Here is a 24,187-nt window from a genome sequence, read left to right on the forward strand (position 1 = left end):
GATATTATTGCTTGAACTATAAAGTGGACTTTGCCCGGTGCTTTAATCTGAAGTCACAGAATCACTGTTTGAAGGCAAATCAGATATGAAAGCGAGAATCTATTTGCTGCAGGAAGTTCACCCACGTGAAACCAGTGAATCATCTGATCTGTCATGCGAAACATATCCATGAGCAGCAATATCTGAGCCGAATATCAAATGAATTGATTAAACAGACTTGTCAGTAATTATAAATAACTCTGACTAATGGCCCTACATATCAAGGCTGTGCTGGCTGCGTGATACGGAAGGAAATTGGTGAGAGAAAAACGACGACACTGCACTTTAAAAATAGTAATTGTTTTTATTTACAAATAATCAAGAGTCTTAAATACTGAAGGATAACATACAGTTTTAAATGCTACATTAAACATTTGAAATTTAAAGTGTTCAAAGTTGAAAGACAAACCAAAGGCCTCTTACATGTGTCCTATAAAATACAAAAATAAATTGGGAGCCACCCATCGTTAACTCACGCAGATAGTGAGCCTGAGCAATAAACTGAAAACATCATAAAATAAACATCACATGCCCAGAAACGGGTTTATAATAACATGTCCAACACTTCTGTTCGTATTCTCCAGCATTATGGTGATACAGTGTTTTCGACAGTGCTCAGTACATCATCCGGCAACATGAAATGATCAACACACCACAACCTGAGAAGTGATGAACAATTACGAGTGCGTTTCAAAAACACATGATTGCATTGAGAATCGCCCACAGATACAAATTTTACAAAATAATTTATAAGTGTGTTGCTTTGTCAGACCCCTTTGTGTCCTCGTCTCTCGCCATGGCCGGATTATCGTACATCTCCAGACTCTTCACGCTGCTCCTCCTGATCTTGTCGTCCTCGTCGCGCTTTCTGCAGCACTTGCAGCACTTGCAGCAGCAGCAGCAGCGTTTGCGGCAGAAGCCCATGCCGGAGGTCACCACCGCGTCCCAGGGCGCCATGGAGTGCAGGGGCCGGGGCAAGAAGTCCCAGGTGCGCAGGATCCTGGGCAGGAAGTGGGGACAGCGAGCCTGCATCACGTTGACAACGATCACAAAGATGACCAACACAACGACGGGCACGCCGACGCCGACCAGGACCTGCCAGCCCGCTATCGACAGGCCGAACACGGTCAGAGGCAACACCAAGAAGCACAGGAAGAGGTAGAGGGCGGCGAACCAACGGTATTTGGCCGTATGGTTCCCCAGCCCTCTGGCCAACCTGATGGGCAGTCGCATGAAGGGGATTGGATACCACAGTAAGATACCCATGATGTTGAAGAAGAAATGGCAAAGTGCAATCTGGGGAAGAAAAAAAACACAGATGACATTCAGACAACGTTATCACTGTTTGATCCCAGAGAAAATATCAATCAGCAATAATCACTGGACATCCCTCCCCTGTACCACTCAGCCCTCCACACTGAGGAAACACAGTTTTTGTTATCTTACCTGCAGCGAGTTGGCCAGTGTTTCTCCAGGGCTGGCCATAGCAGCAAGTATAGCAGTGGTTGTCGTACCAATATTTGAGCCCAGTGTCAGAGGATAGGCTCTCTCGAGGCTAATAACACCGATACCTGGTGGAAGACAATTCACAGGATGAAAATCATGGCGTGATTAAAGGTCCGAGAAGTCAGAAAGCTGACATTTTTAGTCTCTTTGAAGCTTTGGGATGACGGCTGACCCGACATAAAACCTCAAGGCGGCAACTTCTGTCGAGTTCGGAATGAAACTCAAAACTCAACTTTCTTACAAACTCAAAAAAAGAAAGAAAGAAAACACAGCGAAATTATTATGTCAGTGATGACTTACCAACAAGAGGAGTTATAGCCGAGGTGAAGACGGAGCTGCTCTGAACGATGAAGGTCATCCCTGCTCCCACCACGATCGCAATGTAGCCAGTCACCCAGCCGAAGGGGAAGGGGAAGTCTGCAGTCGAACAGAAAGACGGGAGGTGAGCAACAAACCTGACGAGGGGAGCTCAGAGTGACAGCACACATCACACCCGGAGCAAGCGAGGAGTTTTGATCAAAAGCGGCGATTGTTCCTGAGCTTTCTCTGTCACACAACAGGACTGGTGGACCTGGAGACGAGCCGGAAGCAACAGGGAGGCTGTACCTGTGTTGCTCATCAAGCATCACCACGGGGGGGCAGATGTGCTGACTATCAAACAGGCTGCAGAGAGAGTTTTGACGGGAAAGAAGTTCTCTCACCTGTGTTGAGCACCTTCTTGATGACCACAGCCACCTGCCCCTTCAGCATGGAGTTGAGCAGCTTGACGATGAGGATGAGGCAGGTGCAGAGGCAGAGCAGAGACAGAGCCAGGAGGATGAGGCCCACCGCCACGTCTGACAGAGTCGTGCTGGCGAAGATGTGTTTGCCTGCGACCGACGGTCAAAGAGAAGATTGGCATTTAAGTGTCGGCTTTACGCTCGCATTATGCGACAGCTAAAAATAACCTCGTGTTGATGACTCACTTCAGAGCAAACCGTCTTTGATAAATGCAGCTGATAAAGCAGCGTTTTGTCTGTAAATTGGAAACAAACTGAGGTCTGTCCCTCGAGACCAGGTTCTGATCCATTTAATGTAAAAAAAATTGTGTTTTTTTTTTTAAACTTTTAAAAGCACAAAAGCATTTAGTTAAGCTAGGGGGAGAATGAAGTGGTCCATTTGATGGCGCTCAGGAGCTTCAACGTGACAGTGTGAATGGACTTATTGAGCAGCTGGTCGGGTCAGCGGAGGGCACGAGCTGAGTCACTGTTAAAGCTCAAAGGTAGTCATTGTCCGGACATCAGAGGGTCTCGGATGAAGGAGGCTGTTGTGTCTCATGTTTCACTGAGCTTCAGTGGATCGGGTAATCCTAATTGCTTTGTAAATGTACTCTTTTTTTTTTTTCGACCACAAGACATTCACTGAGGAGGCACACTTACATCTCTCCTGGTAGTCGGTCACAGTTATCCAGGTCTGGTTTCCTTCCTCAAAGCAGACGGCAGTAGCAGGGCAGCTCGCCAGCGTGTTGTTCCACAAGGTCTGAGAGGAAAAAAGACCGAAAGGCAAAAAAAAATAGAAAAAAAAAAAGAAAAAAACAACTTTAAAATGCGAGTGTGATAATGAAGAATTCCATGCATGATGCTGTGATAATCTTTTAATTATCACATGTGAGATTCCACCTTTTATGAAATAACACACCTTCCAAGTATGAGCTAACGACAGAATGACTGTGGTCACAATACAAGGACAATATCAGTCATTAAGAGGAAAAGGCAGAGCTAACCACAGCGTTATCATCTGTTTTCACTGTTCAGCGTGCGGCAAACTAATAATTTATGCATGTGATGCAGCGCTTGTTGATTTCTTACCGTGTTTTCCTCTTTCTTGCACCATCTTTTGATCAGGCTCATGTTTCTGGCGGCCGGGTCACCAGTGGCGATGCCAGTGATAACAGATTTGTCCAACTGAAGAGAAACACAAGAAGTAAATCACAAAAAACGTGATGGTTAATTAAGTGTTTAATTGTTTGTTAACAGTGAAAAAACTACAACTTTTTTTTCTAAACTGTGACTCTACCTCGACGATGGAGTCGGTGAGAGGGTCCGTGATGACGTTGAGCAGGTCGGGGGCGTCCTCGCCAGACTGGATGTTGAAGGAGTCGATCAAGACTTGGGTGAGTTTGTACAGAACACCTGTGGCGACTTCCAGCGGCAGGAGAATCAGCACAGACAGCCAGTTGAAGAAGTCGTGGACCGTGGCGCCGGCAAATGCCCTGCGAAAGGAAGGAACGCGGTCACACGTACACTGTAGACTGTAGACGGACTCTGTAGAGTTATGACTCTACTGCAGCATTATTTCAGTCCTGTGTGTGCTTCGTTTGTAGTTTAAAACACTCAAAAATCAAAAATTATCAACAGACTTTGAAAGGATAATAGTTTTGACATGATGTGCAGAGACGTATTGTGTCGCCGGGATATCTGTTGAGATGAGCGTGCTAACAAGATAAACCATATTGTATCTCGAGGGGTGACAGTCCGACAGTAACACCAACACTCCCCCCAGTTCACTGAGCTTCAGATTTAGCCGATACAACTGCTACCTCTGCAATTAATCAGCTCACTTGATATTACTAAATATTCCGACTGGAAACAACTCGGACTGCAGTGGTTCGTGTACGGCCCGGGACAGGAAGTCGATTAATACCGTGCAGAATCATCAGATCATTAGTACCCGTCTACAGAGCGTCAGTGAGCTTGGTGAGCTGAGATCTCTGCACAGAACACAACGGATACGAAAAGAAAACACCCATCACGGCCACAGACTGTTCCATTCTCTCCAGCTGTATAAAGGGACTACAACCATTTCATCGTCCTGTGCTGTGGAATGACTAATAAAATAACCTTAAACCTCACCTGCGGAACTCGTTTCGGTCTCCTGCCTGCATCATCGCCACAATGGTGTTGGTGACGGACGTCCCAATGTTGGCGCCCATGATGATCGGCACCGCAGACTGAACGTCCAGCACTGAATGAATAAAAGCAGTGAAACTGAGTGTGTGATGAAGCTCATGAATGAATGCATCCTCGGCGTGCTGCCGTGTGTGTGGACTTACGTCCAGAGGACACCATGCTGACCACAATAGAGGAGGAGGTGCTGGAGCTCTGCACCAGCACCGTGACTAACACCCCGATCACCAGCCCGGCCACAGGGTTACCCAACACAGCATTGTCCTGGAAGATGTCACCGGCAGCTTTGCCTGTACACACACAAAAACAGCCTCAGGTAAGAAAAACAGCACTGCATACGCGGTACAAAAGGCCTGTCATCATCAAGTCAGTAAAGTAAATGTGCAGCGGGTTGGTTTTTGTCTTTTTACCTCCCACCAGCTGGAAAGCCGAGCTGAGAACATCCAGCGAGCAGATGAACAGATAGAGGAGTCCGAGCAGAATGGCAAACTTCACAACACCAGTCAGGACTCTCATAATCTTTCCTTTTGTGTCCAGCTCTGCAGGGAAGAAAAACAAGTCGCTGCATCAGAGTCAGGTTCTCCGGAGAAGGTATCCGCTCTGTGCAGTCAGTGTGTGGAGGGTGAAGGGGGGCCCGGCCGCCTCACCTGACCACTTGACCCCGGTGTCTGCGAGCTCGGGGAGATCCCACGGATCGTTCTCCTGCTCCTTCTCCTCGCTCTGCTCATTCACCAGATCCATGGTGGAGTAGGACGGCGGTATTTCCGGGTCTTTATTCATGTTCTTGCCGTCTGGTGGAGGGGCAAGGTGAGGAAGGAACGTTAAAGAGAGGTGGCAACAACAACACACAGAATGAGGAGGTTCGAGGTAGAGAGGAGACGTACCGAGAGCTGGGGAGGAATCAGACCCCACTTCTGGTCTCGGAGCCATGATGATCTGAAGAGGGAACAGTGACAAGTGAGATCATCACATGAAATATATATTATATGCATACAATTAAAAAGGAGCAGGTGCAGTAATAAAGCAAAGACTGGAAATAATCTCCATGTGTTAGATTTTCAAAATAAAAATGACTCCTTCAATGCAAACAGTCTGTACGATAACAATTATAACGTAAATCAATTCTACACCGAGAATAAACTCTGTATGACCACCGTCATGGTTGATCAGGTAAATGTAAATCTCCAAATCAAAGTCATGAAAAGTAAAAGAAAATAAACGGCGTAAGAAAGCGCAGATGAAGAAGAAAAGTCTGTCCGAGACACACATAATCCTCAACGAGCTAATGTGACAGTCGTGTCTCCCGTGTGGCCTCTCTGACAGAGCGGTGATGGCCGTGAACGCACCTGCAGCAGCGGTGAGTAGGAGGCTTCACCTGGATCACCTGTTGCTCGCTCCCCGGCTGACAGCGGCTTTTATAGCGCCGCACCGGCAGCACCCCTCCCCCCCCCTCCTCCCCCTCCTCCTCCTGCTTCACCCTCACACACACTGACACACACTCACACCACACACATCGGTGTGCTGCCCTCAGTTCAAAGGTCGCACCTGTGCAGAGTACAAGTGTCCGCAAGGTTCACCTGCATGTGTGGCACCGTGGAGCTGGTGCAGATTATTTACTGACGGAGGGAAGAAAACAGACACCTGACTCACACCTTCACTGTTTTCTTCTTCTTTTATCAATAACGTGTTGGTTGGAAAATTGGAAAAGTGTCCCACACAGTATGTGTAAAGTTCATATCTGTCTCCAGGCTTTAGTCGGAGCCACAGGTGGAGGACCAGCGTCTAATACAGGGATGGGAACATGAAGCTGCCCCCCAGTGGACACACAGAGGCTGCTGGAAGACAACAAGGTCTCTCATCCTGCTCTGTTTTATTCATTTTCTTTCTTTCTTTCTTTCTTTCTTTCTTTCTTTCTTTCTTTCTTTCTTTCTTTCTTCTTTTATTAGTGCTCTGCTGCTCTACATAGTTCTGATCCTCTGTCTGTCTTTCTGCTGTGTGCTCACATGTTACATGGAATTCCTGTAAAAGACACTTTACATAAAACATTTTATTAAATACTAATAATAATGATAATAATTATGATAACGATGATAATATAAGATATGTCCTCAGTGATGTGTCCCATCTGTAATTATTATCCATATGAGCATCTGTCTATGTCCACACAAGCAATCTCATTCCCTCTCGCCATGTCACACATGCACACACACGTTTACAACTCCTCAGATAGCACACACGCACACACACACACACACACTCGTACGTACACACTTTTTATTACTTAATAGTGGAGGTTTTACAGCGCCATATAAGACCGTGATATGACCGTAACAACGCAGCTTATTACATCTAAAGTAAATGGTGTGAATAGATGTGAATGATTGACCCAGGATGATGTTACAGTTACTCCCAAAACTGCAATAAAAGAATCACTGCAGGTTTAATCTTGTACTTATGAAAAGGAGTTCAGCAGGTTCATGGAGGAGGATCAAGTTTGAAAACCCCCCCCCAAAAAAACAGGCAAATTCAAATCTTTTGTGACATTAACGACCAGTAAGTGATTTACAGTCCGGTGATTGATCTGATAATGGTTTGATACGATGTACTTGATATAATTATCCACGTGAGACACATTCACTCAGGGAGATGATTTAGCCTTCTGAAATTGAAATCCGATGACTTTTGTCTCTGAAAATCAACTCCAAAGGCCCCTCATCACGCATTTAATCTACTTTTCTCACCAAAGACAGTTTCACGTGTGATCCGCTTCACAGATTTTGATCCCTTCAGATGTTCTGAAGTCATTTTTAAGGCTGTTAGCTTTATGTCTGAAAAAGCCCGTCACACTCTGCTTTTATCACCTTAACTCATCCCAGTTATCTCTATTGAATTCAGATATTTTCTCAGAGTGGTGAGCCGCCTGATATTCCACACTCTACCTGTACTGTATTTGATCAGGCCTCAAAACAACAGGTCATAACCAATAATCATTACACTGCAGCACTTTACAGCGCAGGCAGCTCAGGCAGGATCACGTACACAGCGATCAGCAAAACAACTGCGCTGCTGAAAACACATTTAGCAAAACCGCTCACAAAAACACTGTGTGGACATTAAACATAATGTAGTGAAACGTTCTATCTGCACATGCAAAAGTTTAAGTGATATTTACATTAATGAATACAATCAAAATGTATTTCCTTTAATCATTCGATCACATGAGAATCTCAAAAGAGTCAAATATTCACAAAATTGAAGCACCTTTTTGAAAGAAATGTTACTTTTTACACTTTAAAATCTGACTTTAAAATAATCGAGGAAACCTGCGACATCAAAATGACCAGGTAAAGAAGACAAATGATAAAAGTAAAAGCAAAAAGTTGTTAAATAGTTTCAGCTAACTTAAATCTAATAGTCTTTACTAGGTATCCTCAGGTGATTTGTTTGATTCCTTGATTTTTTAAAAGTTGACTCAACTTTTACATTTTAGTATTTTGTAAATACAACATCAGGACAAATGAAATTGAAAGTTGTTTTTCTTGAGAAGCATATTTATGAATTAACCTGCAGAAATCTGAATGTGTATGAGAATGTAAATTAATTCAACATTCAACTCACATTTTTTTGTGATTTGGATTTTTCTAAATTTTGTTATAATTAATGATTACATTTCTCCTCATCTTTCTTTCTTTCTTTCTTTCTCTTTCTTTCTTTCTACAGTTTTTCCACACACTCTGCCTGTCAGACGAGCAGCACTACATTAAAAAGTGCCTGAACAAAGTGTATATAAATCATTTATAGAAATATGTAAATATGTTAAGCACCTATTCTCAGTGTATTTCATCTTATTTCTACTAATCTGCATCTAAAAGCTAAAATGTATTAAAAGTAAAACATGTTGTCAACAGCATAAAAACTTTAATAGCTTTTGCAACTATGTAATTAAAATGATATGATCTTTATTTATAATTTAAACACACACTCTGTGTTTGTTCAGTCACTTGTCGGAAAAACTATTCATTAAATGAGTTAAAATGATCCTATTTTGTGAGTCTACAGCTTTGTTTTGCTGTGGTATCAAAAGAGTTTTTCTTTTGATATTAATATTAATACTGAATCAAAATGTATTGATGTATTTATTGCATTAAATGTTAATACTTAGAATATAAAGATGATAAAAATCAGTTTGAATAATTACATTTGTAATCACTTCTTCAAATATTGCATAAGTGCATCTCAGCAGGAGTAATTAGAAGCTGCTGATTAATTGCAGATAAAAGACATAATCAGCAGGCGCAGCACATGATTGATTATGGCTAAAATAACTGTTTTATCGTGAGTCCTGATAAATAACTCTGAGCTCACGCCCAGAGACGCTCACGGCGGCTCCTGTGCAGCTACGACCAGCAGAATTACATGTGAAAGGTATTTAACTGGTTCCAACAGCGTCTCTTTGTTCTGACCTTTACTTCTTCACTTCGGCACGCGGAAACTCGGCGCGGCACGCAGGAAAGTGCGGGGATGCTTCTGAAAGTGGCTTTATTTTAACGATTCCACCTGGTTATTTATTGACTAGACTCATTAGGTTTGTAAGCAGTGGGAATAAAAAAAATAAAAAAAATAAAATAAAAAAAAACCCCTGGGAGACCCACACACACGATGGACAGATCAGCTGAGACTTACCTTTAACCTTTGGAATGCTGCTCTCATTGTCTCTCCACCCACACACTGATCTAAACTCTCACCGTGTGCCTGGAATCATGTCGTCCCTTCAGAGACCGACCTTTATTATTATAGAGAAAACACAATGTGACATGTTTTTTTTTTAAAATTATTATTTGACCTATATACACAAGACCCGCTTCACAGTCATACCCTCACTGTATTCCCTGTACACTGTATCATCCTATAAGTCATCCTTAAGTGATCTGTTGTGGTAACAGAGTCAATGATTGTCTAGAAGGACACTGAGTTGATTCCATGCTGGCACAGTCCACGCAGGGTCAAACTGTCCGGCCCCTGGTTACAGCCGGGGGCCACCCTGCAGTATTACGCTGTGAGTAGGCTGTGCTGTAATCCATAAAACCATAAAAAATGAAGAAAAAAAAAACCTCTGCTGTGAACTCGTCCGACCTGGTTGATCCTCGGAGGGCGGCGAGCCTGAGGAGCGACAGTATCAAGGTTACGCACACTGCAGACTGTGTGATGGAGAGTTCGTCCATCTGCAGGTTTTCTCTCCGTTTTCCCAAAAATAAAACACTAATACTGCACTTTTATTTATCCTGTTGGAAGAAAATATGTGTCAAACTTTCATATCACATCACCCAGCTTGACCTTAAGCAGCACAGAAAGCCCCCACCCTTTTTTTTTTTTTTTTTTTTTCTTTTTTTTTGTTGATGTTGAAGTCATGGGAAAACCCTCACAGCTTACATAAAAGTGTGGTTAATTATTGCTGAGATAAAGCAACACAATCCCTCCTCCGGCTCCTGTGCACTGACAGAGACCGTGTCAGTGTCTTCCAGGCGAAACGTTCCCGTCGTGGTGAGCGTGACCCTGCTGCCTCCACATGGCCAAAGTGTCACCTCACAAACTGTAAGTATATTCAATCAATTAACCAAAAGCAGCAGGAATATATAAAGCGTACAATATTGATGCAGCGCAGGAGGATGCTGCCGGAGAACAGTCTCTCTCTCTCACTCTGCCATGCAGCGTATATGTGACATGTACTGGGGTTTATTGTGCACCGAGGCACAAAGGTGGCGCCCGGTCGGGGTCTTCTGACCCTCATGACACGCGGAACCACTGAAGACACAATCATTAACAATTTAACGACGAGGCATCTCACCTAGTTTTCAGAGCGACAGGATAAGAGGGTAATACTGCAGCTGCAGAACACTGATCATGTACGGGAGAGCTTGTTACTGACAGATCCAAATTTAAAATGATTTGATATCTGAGGGAGATGAGATGAACGATTTTGTTTGCTCAAATTTGACTGATTTGCTCGTTGATTGTGAGTGAATGTTTGTTGTTATCTTCTTTGTTTTTGGCCAAATCTGACGTCATTGTTTGGTGGAGAGTTGAGCTTTCTTTTTTAAATAATGAGTTATGAATAAATAATACATGTTATACTATATATGAAGTATGAAAATAGACAAAGGGAGTGGGACTAGGAAAGTTTTTAACTTTATCTTTCTGTCTTATTCAAATTATCTACGGAAACTTAGATATACATGTGTTGCTGATGCTGATCTGGTGTACTTGTTTTGTTTTCTTGTCAATATTTTAGTTTATAATTTTATTTAATTTTGAAATAGATACAGTACTTGATTTCATTTGAGATTATCTAAGTTTTTAGTTGCTTTTACATTTGAGTTTATCCAGAATAGAGGTTTATTATTTTTTCCTCCACTGGAAATCCACTCACCCTCTGACGCTAACACACAACGTCAGAAGCTTCTCAAGAAAACAAAAACAACTCAATCTGCGATCATGTGAGGAGATGTATTCTCTCTTGTGTTGGACAGGATAAAACACAAATAACTTTACTGACAGAGCACCTTTGAATACAGAGTTTCCACAAGAATCCCTTTAGATACAAACTGCTCCTGGTGTGGAGGCAGAAACACAATTCATGGATACTGAACTTTTAAAGCCCAGAGTCGAGTCTGCAGGTCTTTACTTCAGTCTCCAACAGCCTCCACAAGAGGCTGGTTTACCTTTTCTTCATCCCAGGCATGAAGAAAAGTCAGCTCACTGCTCTGCGTGTTCAAGTATTCTTTAAAGCTGCTCTTCTCTCATCTGGACGAAACAATCTTCCTTTCATTAAGTTAAAGTTTCATTAAGTTTAAGTTGTTAAGTCTTAAGCTGCTGTTGCTCTTTGTCCTCCTCCTCCTCCTCCTCCGTCCACTGGATGGAGCTGCTGTGATGCTGTCAGCACCGAGCAGGTTCTCTCCAGCACCAGCAGGTGGGGACAGACGAATGTCAAAAGGTTTGTGTTCGTGTGTGACGACCAGAAGCAGAACCGAGCCCAGAAATTCAAACTCTGAATTCTAATATTTACAGTATTAAGGAGGTAATAACACAAACTCAGAGACATTTATTGTTTCCACAACTGAATAATCAAGCTGTTCTCAGAGGAAAATAAGGTCCCAGAACACTGTTTTAGGCGGGAAAGGTGGCAGGGTCCGCCACATGTAAACAGAGTAAAACAGGCTGACAGTGTGTCATCCTTTAAAAGAGAGTTTGTTTATTCAGTTAAGATCTTTCTCTTCTGATTAAAATCCCATCTCAGAGCTCCTTCAGGTGACACACGAGGAACGGAAGCTTGTTTGTGTGAACGTCGACGTCTCGGAGCTGCCGCACCGTTAACGAAGCGAGTCTGAATCCAAGTGTCAAACGAAGTTAAGGTAATAAATCAACCATTAATGAGTTTGTATGAGGGAGACGGGTGATTAAGCTGCACCTCTGCTGTGTGTGTGTGTGTGTGTGTGTGTGTGTGTGTGTGTGTGTGTGTGTGTGTCACTGGACAACAACATTCTGCTGAAAACTGTTCAGGCACAGAAATAAAAAATGAAGAATAAGAAATTTACCTTCAGTGGAAATTAACTCAACACATCTGCAGCATCAGCAACTCATATATATCTAACAAAGTGACTCCATTTACTGCTCGTGTATATTAATGTTCAACCGTGATGACTTTTTAATCTACTACATTCATTTGTTAACAGTATTTAAGTTACTGATTCAGCGTCTTTGTACAAAATATGATCAACAAATGCATCAGGGCTTATTGGTACGAGACACTGATGCATTAATCAAATGAACGCACTACTAACTTGAAGCCATGAAGCCAAAAGGTTTTTACTTTTTGTTCTTTAAATATGATGGATGCTAATAATTCTGTGCTTTTACTTGTTGTGTATGGAGGGCTGAAACTACCACAATCATAAACAAACAAACAGATAATTTAATGGCTCAATAAAGAAGCTAACATGCTCTTAAATGCACCAAGAATAATTTTCAAAATACTAATTTATAAAATGTGACATGAATTTATATTTCTGCCTTTGTATTTATTTGCCTTTGTGTTCCACATTTTTACATTCTCATGAATTATTTTATAATGTTTGAATGTATTTATTTGTGACTCTGTCAGTTTCAGTGGTCCACAGAGGTTTTCCCACAGGAGTATTTCTACACTGTGGTTCTGCTTCTGTTGCGTTGGTCGCTCTAAATGTAAAAGCTTTCCAACACGACGGACTCAAACAGGGTTGCTAGCTTGTTGTTTCATCTTTCTTTTTGTTTATCGTGCTTTCTTCATGCCAGAAAAAGCAAAGTGCACCGTCACAAACTGGATGTAAATTTGTCAAAGTGGCTCAAACGCCGGTGTTATCTGCTGCGGCAGAGCGCTGAGCTCGTGCATCACCGTAACCTATTGCTGCAGTTTATCTCGTGTGAAGTGCGGCTCTGCGGCTCGGCTCCCACCTGGTGTATCAGACAGCACTTTCAGCGGCGCTGACACTTGGCCGACCTTGGTGATGATTGATAGGAAATAATGATTCATAAGTCCTCCACACACACTGATGGGCAGCCATTCCTCATTCTTCTTATCACACAGCAGGGTGGGGGTGGTGGGGTGGTGGGGCTGAAATATGAAGTGCTGCTGTGCATTTTTACAGAGCCGCTGAGTCTTTGCACTTCATACATTCCTCTTTCTCTCATCTTTCCTAAAGACATCAACATCCAACAGTTTAGAACTAGACACATGGACGAAAGACACACTCAGGCTTCAGTGTGGTTTAAATATTTTGGATCTTTTTATTGTCTGCGTTGTTCGGCGATGACAGACGCGTTGCTCTGAGTCTCGGGTGAAATGAACAGAGAAAATTCTGGGACTTGGGAGCTCATTATTTTTTAGGAGCTGCTCAGCCGGTGTCCAGCGGATCCTCAGTAGTGCAGCATGACCTGAGGAGAGAAGCATGACTTACTGACACGTGACACCTTTTATTCACCAGTGACATGAGAGTGTGGTTCCTTTCCCCGCTCGATCAAACAAGAGTCTGTGGGTGAACTCACGTCACTGAGCCAGTCGGTGAAGGCGGACGTGCGGGTGAAGACGGTGGGCTTCTTCACCTCGTTGCAGACGCGGCTGGAAACGAAGCTGGTGACACCCTGGATGTACCACCTACCATCCTGACCCAGGCAGTTCAGAGGGCCTCCAGAGTCTCCCTGAGAGAGAGAGAGAGAGAGAGACAGGAACAGTGTATGAAGCACCCGACCTTCCTTCATTTCTGACGGGAACAAGCTGTAAAACGTGTTGCCGCCTCACACACATTGCACCCGGACACGACGTCTCCTCCTGCGCAGACCATGGTGCTCTTCACGGTGCCGCCCCACCAGTCGCTCTGCGTGCACACACTGTGCTCCACCACAGGCAGCAAGGCCTGCTGCAGCTTGTCAGGCATAGGACCGTGAGCTAAACACAGAGAGGACACACACATGCACTAAGAGAGAGCAATGAAAAGACAAGCTCTTAATACAATACGACACAATCATCTGTATCTGCTCAGCTCACTAAATTCTCCACCTGCACAGTGTAGTGCCGAACCTAGTCTACGTTATCGTATGTGTTGTTTTTGACATTTTTGATCCTTGAATATCCAGACGGATAGATAGCTGTTAGCAACATTAAGTAGCCACATGCTAATGTTACTGTAAATCTGAACAGTTATCTACCCAGTGAGGGTTTTCTTTCATTACAGTGACAGAAACAAATTTCTCCTCATACAGTTCAGGACAACTATTCCCACACTGCAAGCCTCCCTGTCAAGCTAGCAACCCTAGACTAGGCTAATATTGTGCCTCCCATGCACTAGCATCAAGACACCATCAGTTTTCTCACAAATATAATTAATTGGTGACGTTTGAAACATCATTTAGAGATGGTTCTATCCATCTGAAAATGAAATTCTGTCTACTGATGACACAAACTGTTTCTGAATCAAAACAAAGAGCTAGCCGGCTAATGCTACCTGCAGGGAAAACAGAAACTTGTGTTTAACGTAGTGTATTTTTGGTGGGATTAGAGTTTCTGTGGCAGAAAGAGCAAATTGTTCAGTTGTTGAACTGATAGTCACATTTAAACTCTGAGCTCAAATCACTCATTCATCTTCTACACATATGAACCCTGAGATATGAGATCTGCAGCAGTCAGTGCAGACGCAGGAGGACAGATGAGGACAGGGTGACATTACTGTAGAGGTTTCCCCAGCCGGAGATGTAACAGGATGTCCCATGGGCGAGGATCTCTCCGGCCGCTGGGAGACAAGCCACGCCGACGCTGTCATTCATAATGGGGCTCTTATCCAGTTTCAGCAGGGCGAGATCGTTACTGTGAGAGAAATCAGTTGATTTGTTTAGATCAAACTGTGTGATTTATGCCTGGTAATGCCATTGTTCGCTCAAAAATTAGCAGAGAAATGAATGTTTTCCTGTTCCCAAGTCGAAATAAACTCACCCATCAGCCACAAAGTCAATGTCCCAGTTGGGGTGGACGATGATGCGCAGGACATCTCTGATCTGCTCTGTGCCCTCCTGCAGGGTCATGTCGTGTTCTCCCAGGACCACACGGTACACGTCTCCGGGCCTGGAAGACAAGAACGTTTTCCTTCAGGTCCCACTGGTTGAATCACACAGTGGCACAACATGTCGTATTCTTAGTCACCATATGCAGTGTCCGGCCGTCAGCACCCAGCGAGGCCCAATCAGAGTCCCTCCACAAGTGTGATGGTAACGGCTGCCGTGCTTCACCTGCAGGGAGATCTGAGAGGAAAAACACAATTATAGAAGCGAATAGTTATAAAATTCTTCTCACAGGTGAGTATAAGACAGTAAGGTTACAGTTACCTGCCATGGCCAGCTGTGGGCACGAGCATCCTCTCCATTCACCACCCTGTTGTTGGTGTTAGGCTGGACGGCAGGTACGCCACATCCAAAAACTACGAACACATAATAATGAATTTGATAACTTGAAATTCCTTAATCTCAGTGTCTCACATCTGTATTCTTACTACTCACCGTATGCTGCCTGAAGCAGCAGGAGGACCAGTGTCCGCATCATGTTCAGACTGTAGAAACAAAGACACTCTCTCGGCTCACTTCAGGGCTCTTATACCTCCTCAGTCTGTCCGTCTGTCGGTCACAGAGTATATCCAACATGTGTAACTTTGTTATCAGCGTCCACTGCAGATTGTCGCTGGGAAGAACTTCCTGTCCCACAGATGCATCAGCTGGTCTGCCAGGACACACAACTGTCCACGAGTGGAAAATAACGTGAGACTGATCAAACTTCAGTGAGACAAACTTAGTTTCTGCAAGACTGCCAGCGGACATGTGCTGACATACATGTGATGTGTCTGTACGGGAACGTTCCCAGGACCCCTGAGCAGAACAGAATCAAATACAGTGAAATTACTTAAAGGGGCAGTGCGTAGTTTTGGAGAAGGAATTCAAGAATTTTAATATTTACAATATTTATTAATTCGCTGAATAAACAAGCTGTTCTCAGAGGAAAAAAAAAGGTCCCAGAACACTATCTGAAGTGGTGAAGACGTGGCAGGGTCCGCCACATATAAGCAAAGTATGAAATTGTTATATTATTATTTTTATTATTTGTAAGAAATTTTGATTTGAGACTCATTCCAAATTTGTCAAGAACTGACGCTTCATGCAGCTGCCGACCAGTTTTACACCGCAAAGTGTCAGTTTTTCAACTTTTCTTGCAAACAGCACATTTAAGGTCAGTTTGTTTATTTATGAGCCAATGAATATTTTCTGAAATCTCCTCTCTCTTCACCAAAACCCCACAGTGCACCTTTGAATCTTAGATTAAGATTCAGGAAGTTAGATGTTTCAAACTAAAGATGCAAACCAGGCGCTGACCAGAGATGTGGACTCTCGTCACTGTGACCTCAACTAACGTTGACTTGAGTCACCGTTTGATGACTTGACAGGAAATACACAACTTTGACTTGATACCAAAATATTTAAATGACTTGTCTATGTTCGTTTTATGGCTGGCATTTTCCCAGTTTGGTGCCAAATCAATTTTCAGTAAAAACAAACAACGCAGCTGACTGTGAAGAAATCCTCCATCTTGAGCAGTCGGAACAAACTGTTCCCCGAAGTGAAAGTGTGCGGTTTGTGAAAACGAGAGTAGCTGACGCAGCAACTCGGAGCGAGCGAAGAAGGAAAAAAAGCGGGGAGGAAGGAGAGAGGACGGCGGGGAAACTGAGACGAGGGGTTTAGTGTCGTCAGCTGTCTCGCTGCGAGAAATAAATTCTCTTCCTGCGACCACAGAACTGGATAGCTTTGGGCTACCTTCAAGAGAAACAGTCCTGTAACAACTTTCTCTCCTTTAATAACATGTTGTACACTGGCGAAGGGGCCCAGCGCTCCCGCTGAATCTGGACCCGATTCTTCACGCCTCGCTCAGACAGTATCCTTTCCTCCGGAGGGAAACTTATATCGCCCTCTGGAGATGACAGTGCGCATCTATAAATTTTCCCCTTTTTAGTGAGCAAATCAAATCGATATTGCCTCAACAGCTAAAAGGCTTTGCTTGTTTTTCTCGCCGTGTTAAGATAATTCCCTACGCCAGACATTACATGAGGATTTATGAAGCCGACGTGGACTGTATGTTTGCATAACACAGCAGTGACAGCACTGTGAATAATCCAAATTAGAGCTGCAAAAGTTCCAGCTCACGACGAGTTGAGCCCTGATGCTGTTTACAGGAGGCCACTCAGCTGGGATCTGTCATTCATCACAAGTGAGAGAAACAATAAATCCTGTGACGTTAAAACAGGGTGAAAAATGAATCAATAGCAGGTTTAAATCATTTTAAATGTCAGTGGAGTGATGTTGTTTAAAATGCAAAAATACTGGATTTTACAGCACTGCAGCTTTATTACAGAAGCTTCAGTCACGAAGAGACGTTTGAGGTCGTCACGGAGGAGAGAGAACAGAGACACGATCAGTTTTTAACTTTTTGAAACAAACATTATATAACTCTAGGTAAAATCTAAATGAATATGATAGAAATATACTGATTACTTTCAAGACTTTATAGTCATGTGAGGCTGTACACAGGGAGAGCTAACCGCTATGCTCACAATGACAACACTGACATTGACTGTTTTTAGTATTTAACATGCTAACAAATGTTTGTATGCCAGCATTTGGTAATCCAACACGTTATCACGCCATATCTTATAAACCAAGATGTGCAAAGTGCACGTTCTCATTCTGCAGACTTTCAAAATAAAACTTGCTGTCAATCATTTAAGCTCACAGTCTTAGTTTGGTTAGTTTAAGGCAACTAAAGTACTTTAGATTTAGGTTTAGAAAAAGATCAAGGTACATGGTGTATGTTCATTAAAAACATGATGGACATGAAGTTTGCCAATTTAAAGAAGACCTCGTGCTTTTTCATGTTTTCCTTTTCTTCTGTGTTTTGTTTCATGTTCTTGTGTTTGTAAAACATCCACTGTGATTGGAGCTTTTCTTTCCCACAGAGAACCCTGTGTTTAAGACAGAAGGAGAATACAGTTGTTTTTTTCTTTTTTCACTATTAAAGCATGTAAAGATTTCTGGTAGTGACTCAAAATAAAATTAAGAACCTGAAAATGAGTGTAATATCTCCTTTCAGTGACAAACATCAGTTTACTTAAGTCAACGTTGACTTTCGCTCCATCCACCGACCTCTGAAACTCCTCCCTACTTTGTCATACTTGTTTGGTAACGGCGTCATCATATGTGTGTGTGCTTTTCACTTTCAAGTGGAGCAAAACTTGACAGGACACTGAGACCTGAGTCCTGTCATCAGATTCGTCATGTCTGTGTTGTGTACGTGTTTTCTGGTTTCTCCGTATTCCAGCGTTCCTTGTTCCCTGCTCTTTTCGTGTGGCCTGATTTTCCCTCCACACCTGTGCTGAGTTTGATGAATGAGCTCGGCCCTGTTACCTGAGTCCTTCCCCAGCCTGCTCGCCCTCATCATCACCTGCACTGCATCTCCCTCGTTAGCCTTCTTCCGTCCTTTCCAGCCCATCAGCTCCTCCTCCATGTTTCTAGAGTGTCTTGTTTTATTTTCCTCACCTGTGTTTCTCCGCCTCACTCCACCTGCACCTCATCTCCTCATTAGGTTTGCTTCTATTTAAGCCTGTGTTGGTGCATCTGTGTCTTCCTTTTGTTGGGGGGATTATTTGAGCTGGTGATCGACTTTCATTAAAGGTCACGTTTGCGGTTGACTTTTCCTGTGTCTGCATTTGGGTCTTTTTTTTTTTTTTTTTGGCTCTCTCTGCATGTGTGACAGTTCACCCGGACCAAATTCCAGTCGCTGAGACATTTGAGACCAAAAATCAGGGCCATCCAGAGAGCCACAGCCTTCAAACTCGCTCACAAAAACAACTCCAGTTAACGTCTACTTTATCAAAATTGTCCTGGGAAATTGAACTCTGTATCATATTACAGCACATAAAATTTTAAGGGACGATATATTTGGATTTTATGATAAAACGGCTGGAAAAAAATATAGTTTGGTGTAAAATTATATGAGCTCTTCCTAAACTGCCTGCATCTATAACCTTTTTATTGTGTTTCTTTTTTCTTTTTTTTTTTTTCCATCAGGACATTGTTCTGCTGAACCACGTAAATTGATATTTCCAAAGAGAAATGCAGTTCGCCACAGAAGCAGGTCTGCTCTTTATTCAGTGGTCGCTCTAGACAGAGATAAATTATCCGAGACCAGCCAGCGCCGTTTAAGGCCAAGTATATATCTCCCAAGGTTTTCAGATATGTCAAGAAATCTGACTAGTGCAGCCTGGAGACGGAGGAAATGCTGCCAATTAGACCTTTGAAACATAAATCACACTTTACTGCTCTGTCACATCAAGTGGCCAATATTCTGTTTCCAGTCACCGAGAAGAAGAATATCAGTCATTAATAGACGGCGAAAAAAAAGTAGGCTGAATAAATGCACAGCACATGCAGCTCCTCATGAGCGGGAGCATGATATCACCTCTCACCACATGAGAGGGAAAACGTGATGCGTGAACATGATATTATTTGGTTGAAGGCCCGCAATATACCACATGTCTCCCAGTGATTAATAATTTTTTAGGGAAAAGGGCAGATTCGACTGTATGAACGGAATAGTTTGACATTTCGTGGGGGGAGGCTCACTCAACTTTCTTGCTGAGGTAAGATGAGATGAGTTTTTTTTTTTTTTGCCCGTGAAGGCAGTTTTTGTTTTTTTTTTTTTCCTCTCTGCTGTCATCAAGCGCTCACTCACGGAGGATCGTTGGGTCTCGGTAAATTTTAAAGAGAACGGCCCAGACCTCCTCTTTTATGAAAACTGTCCTAAGATAACTTTTTGTTGAAATTGTTGGCAATCTGGTGCGTGAGTGGTGTCAGTCGACTCATTTTTCACTCAGCAACCAGCAAATAAACATCTAATCCTGTCCCAAAATGTTGAATCATCTCTTTTAAAGCAAATATAATACACACATATATTACATCAATCGTACCCCCTCTTAGATATTTTGGTACCATCCACTGCTGTGAAATGTGCTTGCAGCCGCCCAAAAATCATACAGTAAATCACCTGAACTCAGCTGAGCTCATCTGGTTTTGGAGCTTCATATTTAATGTGTGTGTTGAACGCACAGGGGAGACACTTTTCCACCTTTTACTCACTATTTAACGAACACTTGTAATATATTATGGCAAACGATGCAGGTCCACACACATCTGCTGCCACAAACCACTTAAAGTTTTTCAATAGAGAAAACAAGTCGTGAGGAATTGAACCAAAAGTGGAGGATGAACTGAATGTGAGTCCTCGGACTAACAGCGTGAGCTATGGTTAGAAAACAAAGGGCTTTAAAATAACTGTTTTCTTTGGAAAATCAACAATTTTTCAGTAAAGGAACTATGTACCATTTGGCTCCTCCACATTGATTTAGCATACATTGTTAGCAATAGCGAAAGTAAGACACATAGAGCTTCATATTCAATGCATGTGTGTGTTTGAATAAATAGGCCTAGCTATGGTAGCAACCAGTTAGCTTAGCATAAGGCCTGAAAACAGTCAACACGAGGCAGAAATGACAAGTTTTAAGTGAGGCTGAGCTGGTCGGTCGGTGGCTGCAGCTTCATATCTATCAAACAAACATGAGTGTCAATCTTCTCATCTGACTGTCAAGAAAGTGAATATATGTGTTTCCTCGACTCCTTGAATGTAAATGCAGCACATGTTTTGTGATATTCTACAGCAAATCTTAAAGTCTTGATTCAATCTGATCGCACAGATCCATGCCTTTTTTTTTTTTTTTTTTTCTTTGGCGCCCTTCGGCTGTTTTGGTTACCATCTCCTCTCCCCGTGTCTGCGGAGGATGGTTACTGGTGACAGAGAAGCAGAGTGAAGTCTGCCTGCAGGCTGCAGTCAGAGACGATCATGTCTGCCAGTCGCTCTGCACAAGCCGATGCCTTCAGGTGCGCTTTTAACATGCAAAGCTGTTTCTCTGACGTCTGAGACTGGCTGCTCCCTCCTTATAGCTGCTCCACTTCTCCGTCAAGATAGATGGGACGGGTTTAATCTAATTATTGCGGCAGATGTTGAGTACTTTTTTTTTTTTTTTTTTTTAAAAACATTTACTCAGCCATGAAAAGTTGAGTGAGCAATCTTTTTATTTTTTTTTTTTTCAGCGCTGGCCTATTTCACACTTTGCTGCACAGTCTGTCTCTGTTCGACGCCGCTTCTCGGTGCTTAAGTGCTCGGCTCAGTGGGACTTTACGAGGCGGAGCATCCAATTTCAAATTCATTTCTTAGGTTATACGTGAGGAATTAGAGGAATGTTAAACATCACTGCCGTTATCTGTCTGTTATAGATTGAGATGTCACTTCGCATTTGGACGGACTCGGCCACAGCTCTCGGGCTGGGGTCACCCGCGGCTGTTAACAGATGAAAAGTGATATCCAAGCCTGTTGCTGTAAGGTTTAAATCCGGGCTGAAGTCAAAGCTACATCTTGTTTTGCCCTCAAGTGTCTTGTTCTGATTTGTAGAACAACGATGAAGTCACTGTCAGAAGAAAAGGACGAAGTGAACGTCTTTGTTGTCCGACCCTCGAGCCGACCAAACAAGGGAAGCAGAAGAGAAGACGAGAGCCGACATAACAGAGCAATTACGTCCCATTTTCGTAATTGGCGTTGATAGATGAAGGAGAGCTAAAGTAAACGCTGCTGCAGCTGGAGCTCCACGAGGAGAATCTGCTTCTCTCTGCGCGCCTGTAAACATCGTCATCTTTTATTTCACACTCAGTCTGACGATCTGGTGACTTTAACACCTCGGACCCCCGCCGGCCGGTTCAGAAAAAGTGACTTTTTTTTCCCTTTTTTACTGGTAATCGACTCCACTCGGGCACCCCGAGGCTCCTGCGGCGATACTTTTCAGTTTGATTCATTGCCGACCCCTTCCTCACTACCTCCTCTTCTTCCTCCCCCACCGCCGCCTAACTAAAACCTTGTCGGTCAAATTAAAAACAGTTTAGCCCGCTGCACTGGTTTGCATCAAGAGCCCATAAACACAGAGTGCTTCGGTCATGTTAGACGGAGGGCCCTGTGATTATCTCTGCTCCCTTTTAACTCGCAAATCAAAACGCGGGTTCAGCCGCAGGCCTCGATGCAATAGAAGCGTTTTTATTAAAGAGAGTGAAAACAAGTTTGGGGTTTTGTGTTTTGTTTTTTTTATTGCGGAAGCCATCTTAATTTCATCACATTGAAGGAGCATCTCGAGCAGATCTGTGTCTCTGTGGCAGGACGCCGAAAACACAATTTGATGAAGCGATGTTTAAAAAAAACTGCGGTGACAGATGGAAATGAGTTGCGTTCGTGTGTGAGATTCAGGAATAACACTTTCTGGCACTAACCGTTCCAGCGGTTCCTCAAAGTGCCACCTGGTTATTGTGAGATTATATTGAAGAGAGCAGATCCATAATTCAGGGACCGCGACATCAAAAGCAAATCGACATAATGAGGCGTAATCGCTAACTTTCTGACGGCTAATGACCCCAAAATTGACTGTCGGGTTAGATTAGTCCGCTCGGTGCTTAACACTAACCTACCAGAGCTGAAATGAATATGCTACTGAATTTCTTTTTGCTTTTCAAAGGGATGTCGTGGAGGAATTCGGAGATGCTAGCGACGGAGAAACACCAGACTAGGAGAGCTGAGAGACAGTCCTCCTCTGGAGTCTCGTCTCCCGCGGAGGCTGAAGTTTCTTGGCTGTGACTGACGGACAGTAACAAGGAAACCCTCCATATTTCATAGTTATGTGTTGTCATCGTGGCGCTCTTTTTTTCTGCATGTAAAGTCTTAAATGCTGTTATCAGACCTCAACGTGACTATTTACATTGTTTTAAGAACAGTTTTTTATTTTGAGCCTTGTTAACGGAGTAGCTCTCAGATTGGCGATGTCTGGCACCACCGGTTCGGACGGAAATATCTCAATAACTCCTGAAAGCCAGAGACAGACATTCATGTTTCCAAGATAATGAACCCTAACGACTCTTGTGACCTTTGACCTTTCCTATAGTGCCACCGTAAGGTTGAATTAATTTCATTTTAAAATATGAAACTGCAGTAACTTTAGTGATTCCTTTACTTTTCTTACATCGGCACTATCATGGTGGTAAAGTCATACTATAGAGGAACAGCATCTCACAATGGGAAGCCGCTAACTGTAGCTGTCGCTGCTAATTAGCTTAGTTAGAAGTGCAGCTAGCAGTACGGACAGGGAGCTTGGAGCTCATGTGGGGGAATGTTGGTCTGGTTCGACCACCAGCACAAGAGTTTTGGCAGTGTTTTGCTGATTAGCATGCTAACTGTAGCCTAAAGATATTTCTGCAGCTCAACAGGCCAACATACATATTTGACACAATACTTTTTAATGTTTTAAACTATTATTCAAACATATTCCACCTTTTTAAAACTAACAACATTCTCATGAGCTTCAGCTGAACTTTGTTTTTGGTGCCAATCAACAAATGTTGAAACTAAACTTGGATAGTTTACATAGAAAACACTATTTTCGTAAGCTTAAATACAATCCTACTTCTTTTGAAACCACCTGCAGGCCATTAGAAATATGGTTGATGGCACTTCAGAACTGGCTTCACTTTTCAGACCTAAATATATCTTTTATGTCTTTACTGTCAAAATGTCATCTCAAATATACATTAACAGCACTGCCACCTTACAAACATGTTTGCTAGTTTGTATATGCATGTGCAAGTATCTTGTTGCTGCTGGGGAAAAAAATACCCCAAAAAAGGACATTTTAAGAATAAATGTGCACATTTGTTCATTTTGTATAGGTTGTCAGATCAAGCACACTGCAGGATCCTCGGTGGTTATCCAGTGTATTTGTACACTTGAACACACATAGTTGAATCATGGCAAGAGGTCAATGTTCAGGATATTTTTTTTTTTCTGGACGTGTTAGGTTCATAATGGGGCCATTGACCAGCTTGAGCTCACCTCACACTCCCACTGACACCTGCAACACCCCTGCAAATTGGCAGGCGTCAGTGGTTTAATAAACTGAGCTGTGAAGACTTCATAAATCTCCGGCAGACTG

At 43.0% G+C, this 24,187-nt stretch overlaps 2 protein-coding genes across 2 annotated transcripts; both read right to left on the reverse strand.

Moving 5' to 3' along the window:
• Positions 1-609: 609 nt before the first annotated feature.
• Positions 610-5,930, reverse strand: slc34a2b (solute carrier family 34 member 2b). Its single transcript, XM_037115515.1, has 13 exons — positions 5,837-5,930; positions 5,375-5,426; positions 5,138-5,281; positions 4,901-5,029; positions 4,637-4,780; positions 4,437-4,548; positions 3,601-3,796; positions 3,393-3,488; positions 2,964-3,063; positions 2,247-2,414; positions 1,846-1,962; positions 1,486-1,610; positions 610-1,335 (listed from the first exon to the last, which is right to left on the reverse strand). Exons 2-13 carry the CDS (start codon positions 5,418-5,420, stop codon positions 787-789), a joined length of 1,926 nt encoding a protein of 641 aa, XP_036971410.1. The 5' UTR covers positions 5,421-5,426; positions 5,837-5,930; the 3' UTR covers positions 610-786.
• Positions 5,931-13,285: 7,355 nt separating this feature from the next.
• Positions 13,286-15,699, reverse strand: LOC119029015 (proproteinase E-like). Its single transcript, XM_037115516.1, has 8 exons — positions 15,570-15,699; positions 15,399-15,490; positions 15,217-15,314; positions 15,010-15,138; positions 14,747-14,883; positions 13,826-13,968; positions 13,569-13,721; positions 13,286-13,457 (listed from the first exon to the last, which is right to left on the reverse strand). The coding sequence occupies exons 1-8, from the start codon at positions 15,610-15,612 to the stop codon at positions 13,440-13,442; spliced, it is 813 nt and encodes a 270-aa protein (XP_036971411.1). The 5' UTR covers positions 15,613-15,699; the 3' UTR covers positions 13,286-13,439.
• Between the last annotated feature and the right edge of the window lie 8,488 nt (positions 15,700-24,187).

The sequence above is a fragment of the Acanthopagrus latus genome, chromosome 11 (genome assembly GCF_904848185.1).
Source record: "Acanthopagrus latus isolate v.2019 chromosome 11, fAcaLat1.1, whole genome shotgun sequence".
In the NCBI taxonomy this organism is placed as follows: domain Eukaryota; kingdom Metazoa; phylum Chordata; class Actinopteri; order Spariformes; family Sparidae; genus Acanthopagrus; species Acanthopagrus latus.

Excerpts from the sequence above, each read along its gene's own strand:
- slc34a2b (XM_037115515.1), bottom strand. The coding sequence starts at position 5,420 with ATGGCTCCGAGACCAGAAGTGGGGTCTGATTCCTCCCCAGCTCTCG. Across the intron at positions 3,797-4,436 it reads GACCGAAACGAGTTCCGCAG|GGCATTTGCCGGCGCCACGG; the intron begins GTGAGGTTTAAG and ends TTCCTTTCGCAG. Across the intron at positions 1,336-1,485 it reads CACTGGCCAACTCGCTGCAG|ATTGCACTTTGCCATTTCTT; the intron begins GTAAGATAACAA and ends TTTCTTCCCCAG.
- LOC119029015 (XM_037115516.1), bottom strand. The coding sequence starts at position 15,612 with ATGATGCGGACACTGGTCCTCCTGCTGCTTCAGGCAGCATACG. Across the intron at positions 14,884-15,009 it reads ATTGACTTTGTGGCTGATGG|TAACGATCTCGCCCTGCTGA; the intron begins GTGAGTTTATTT and ends TTTCTCTCACAG. Across the intron at positions 13,969-14,746 it reads CGGCTGGGGAAACCTCTACA|CTCACGGTCCTATGCCTGAC; the intron begins GTAATGTCACCC and ends CTCTGTGTTTAG.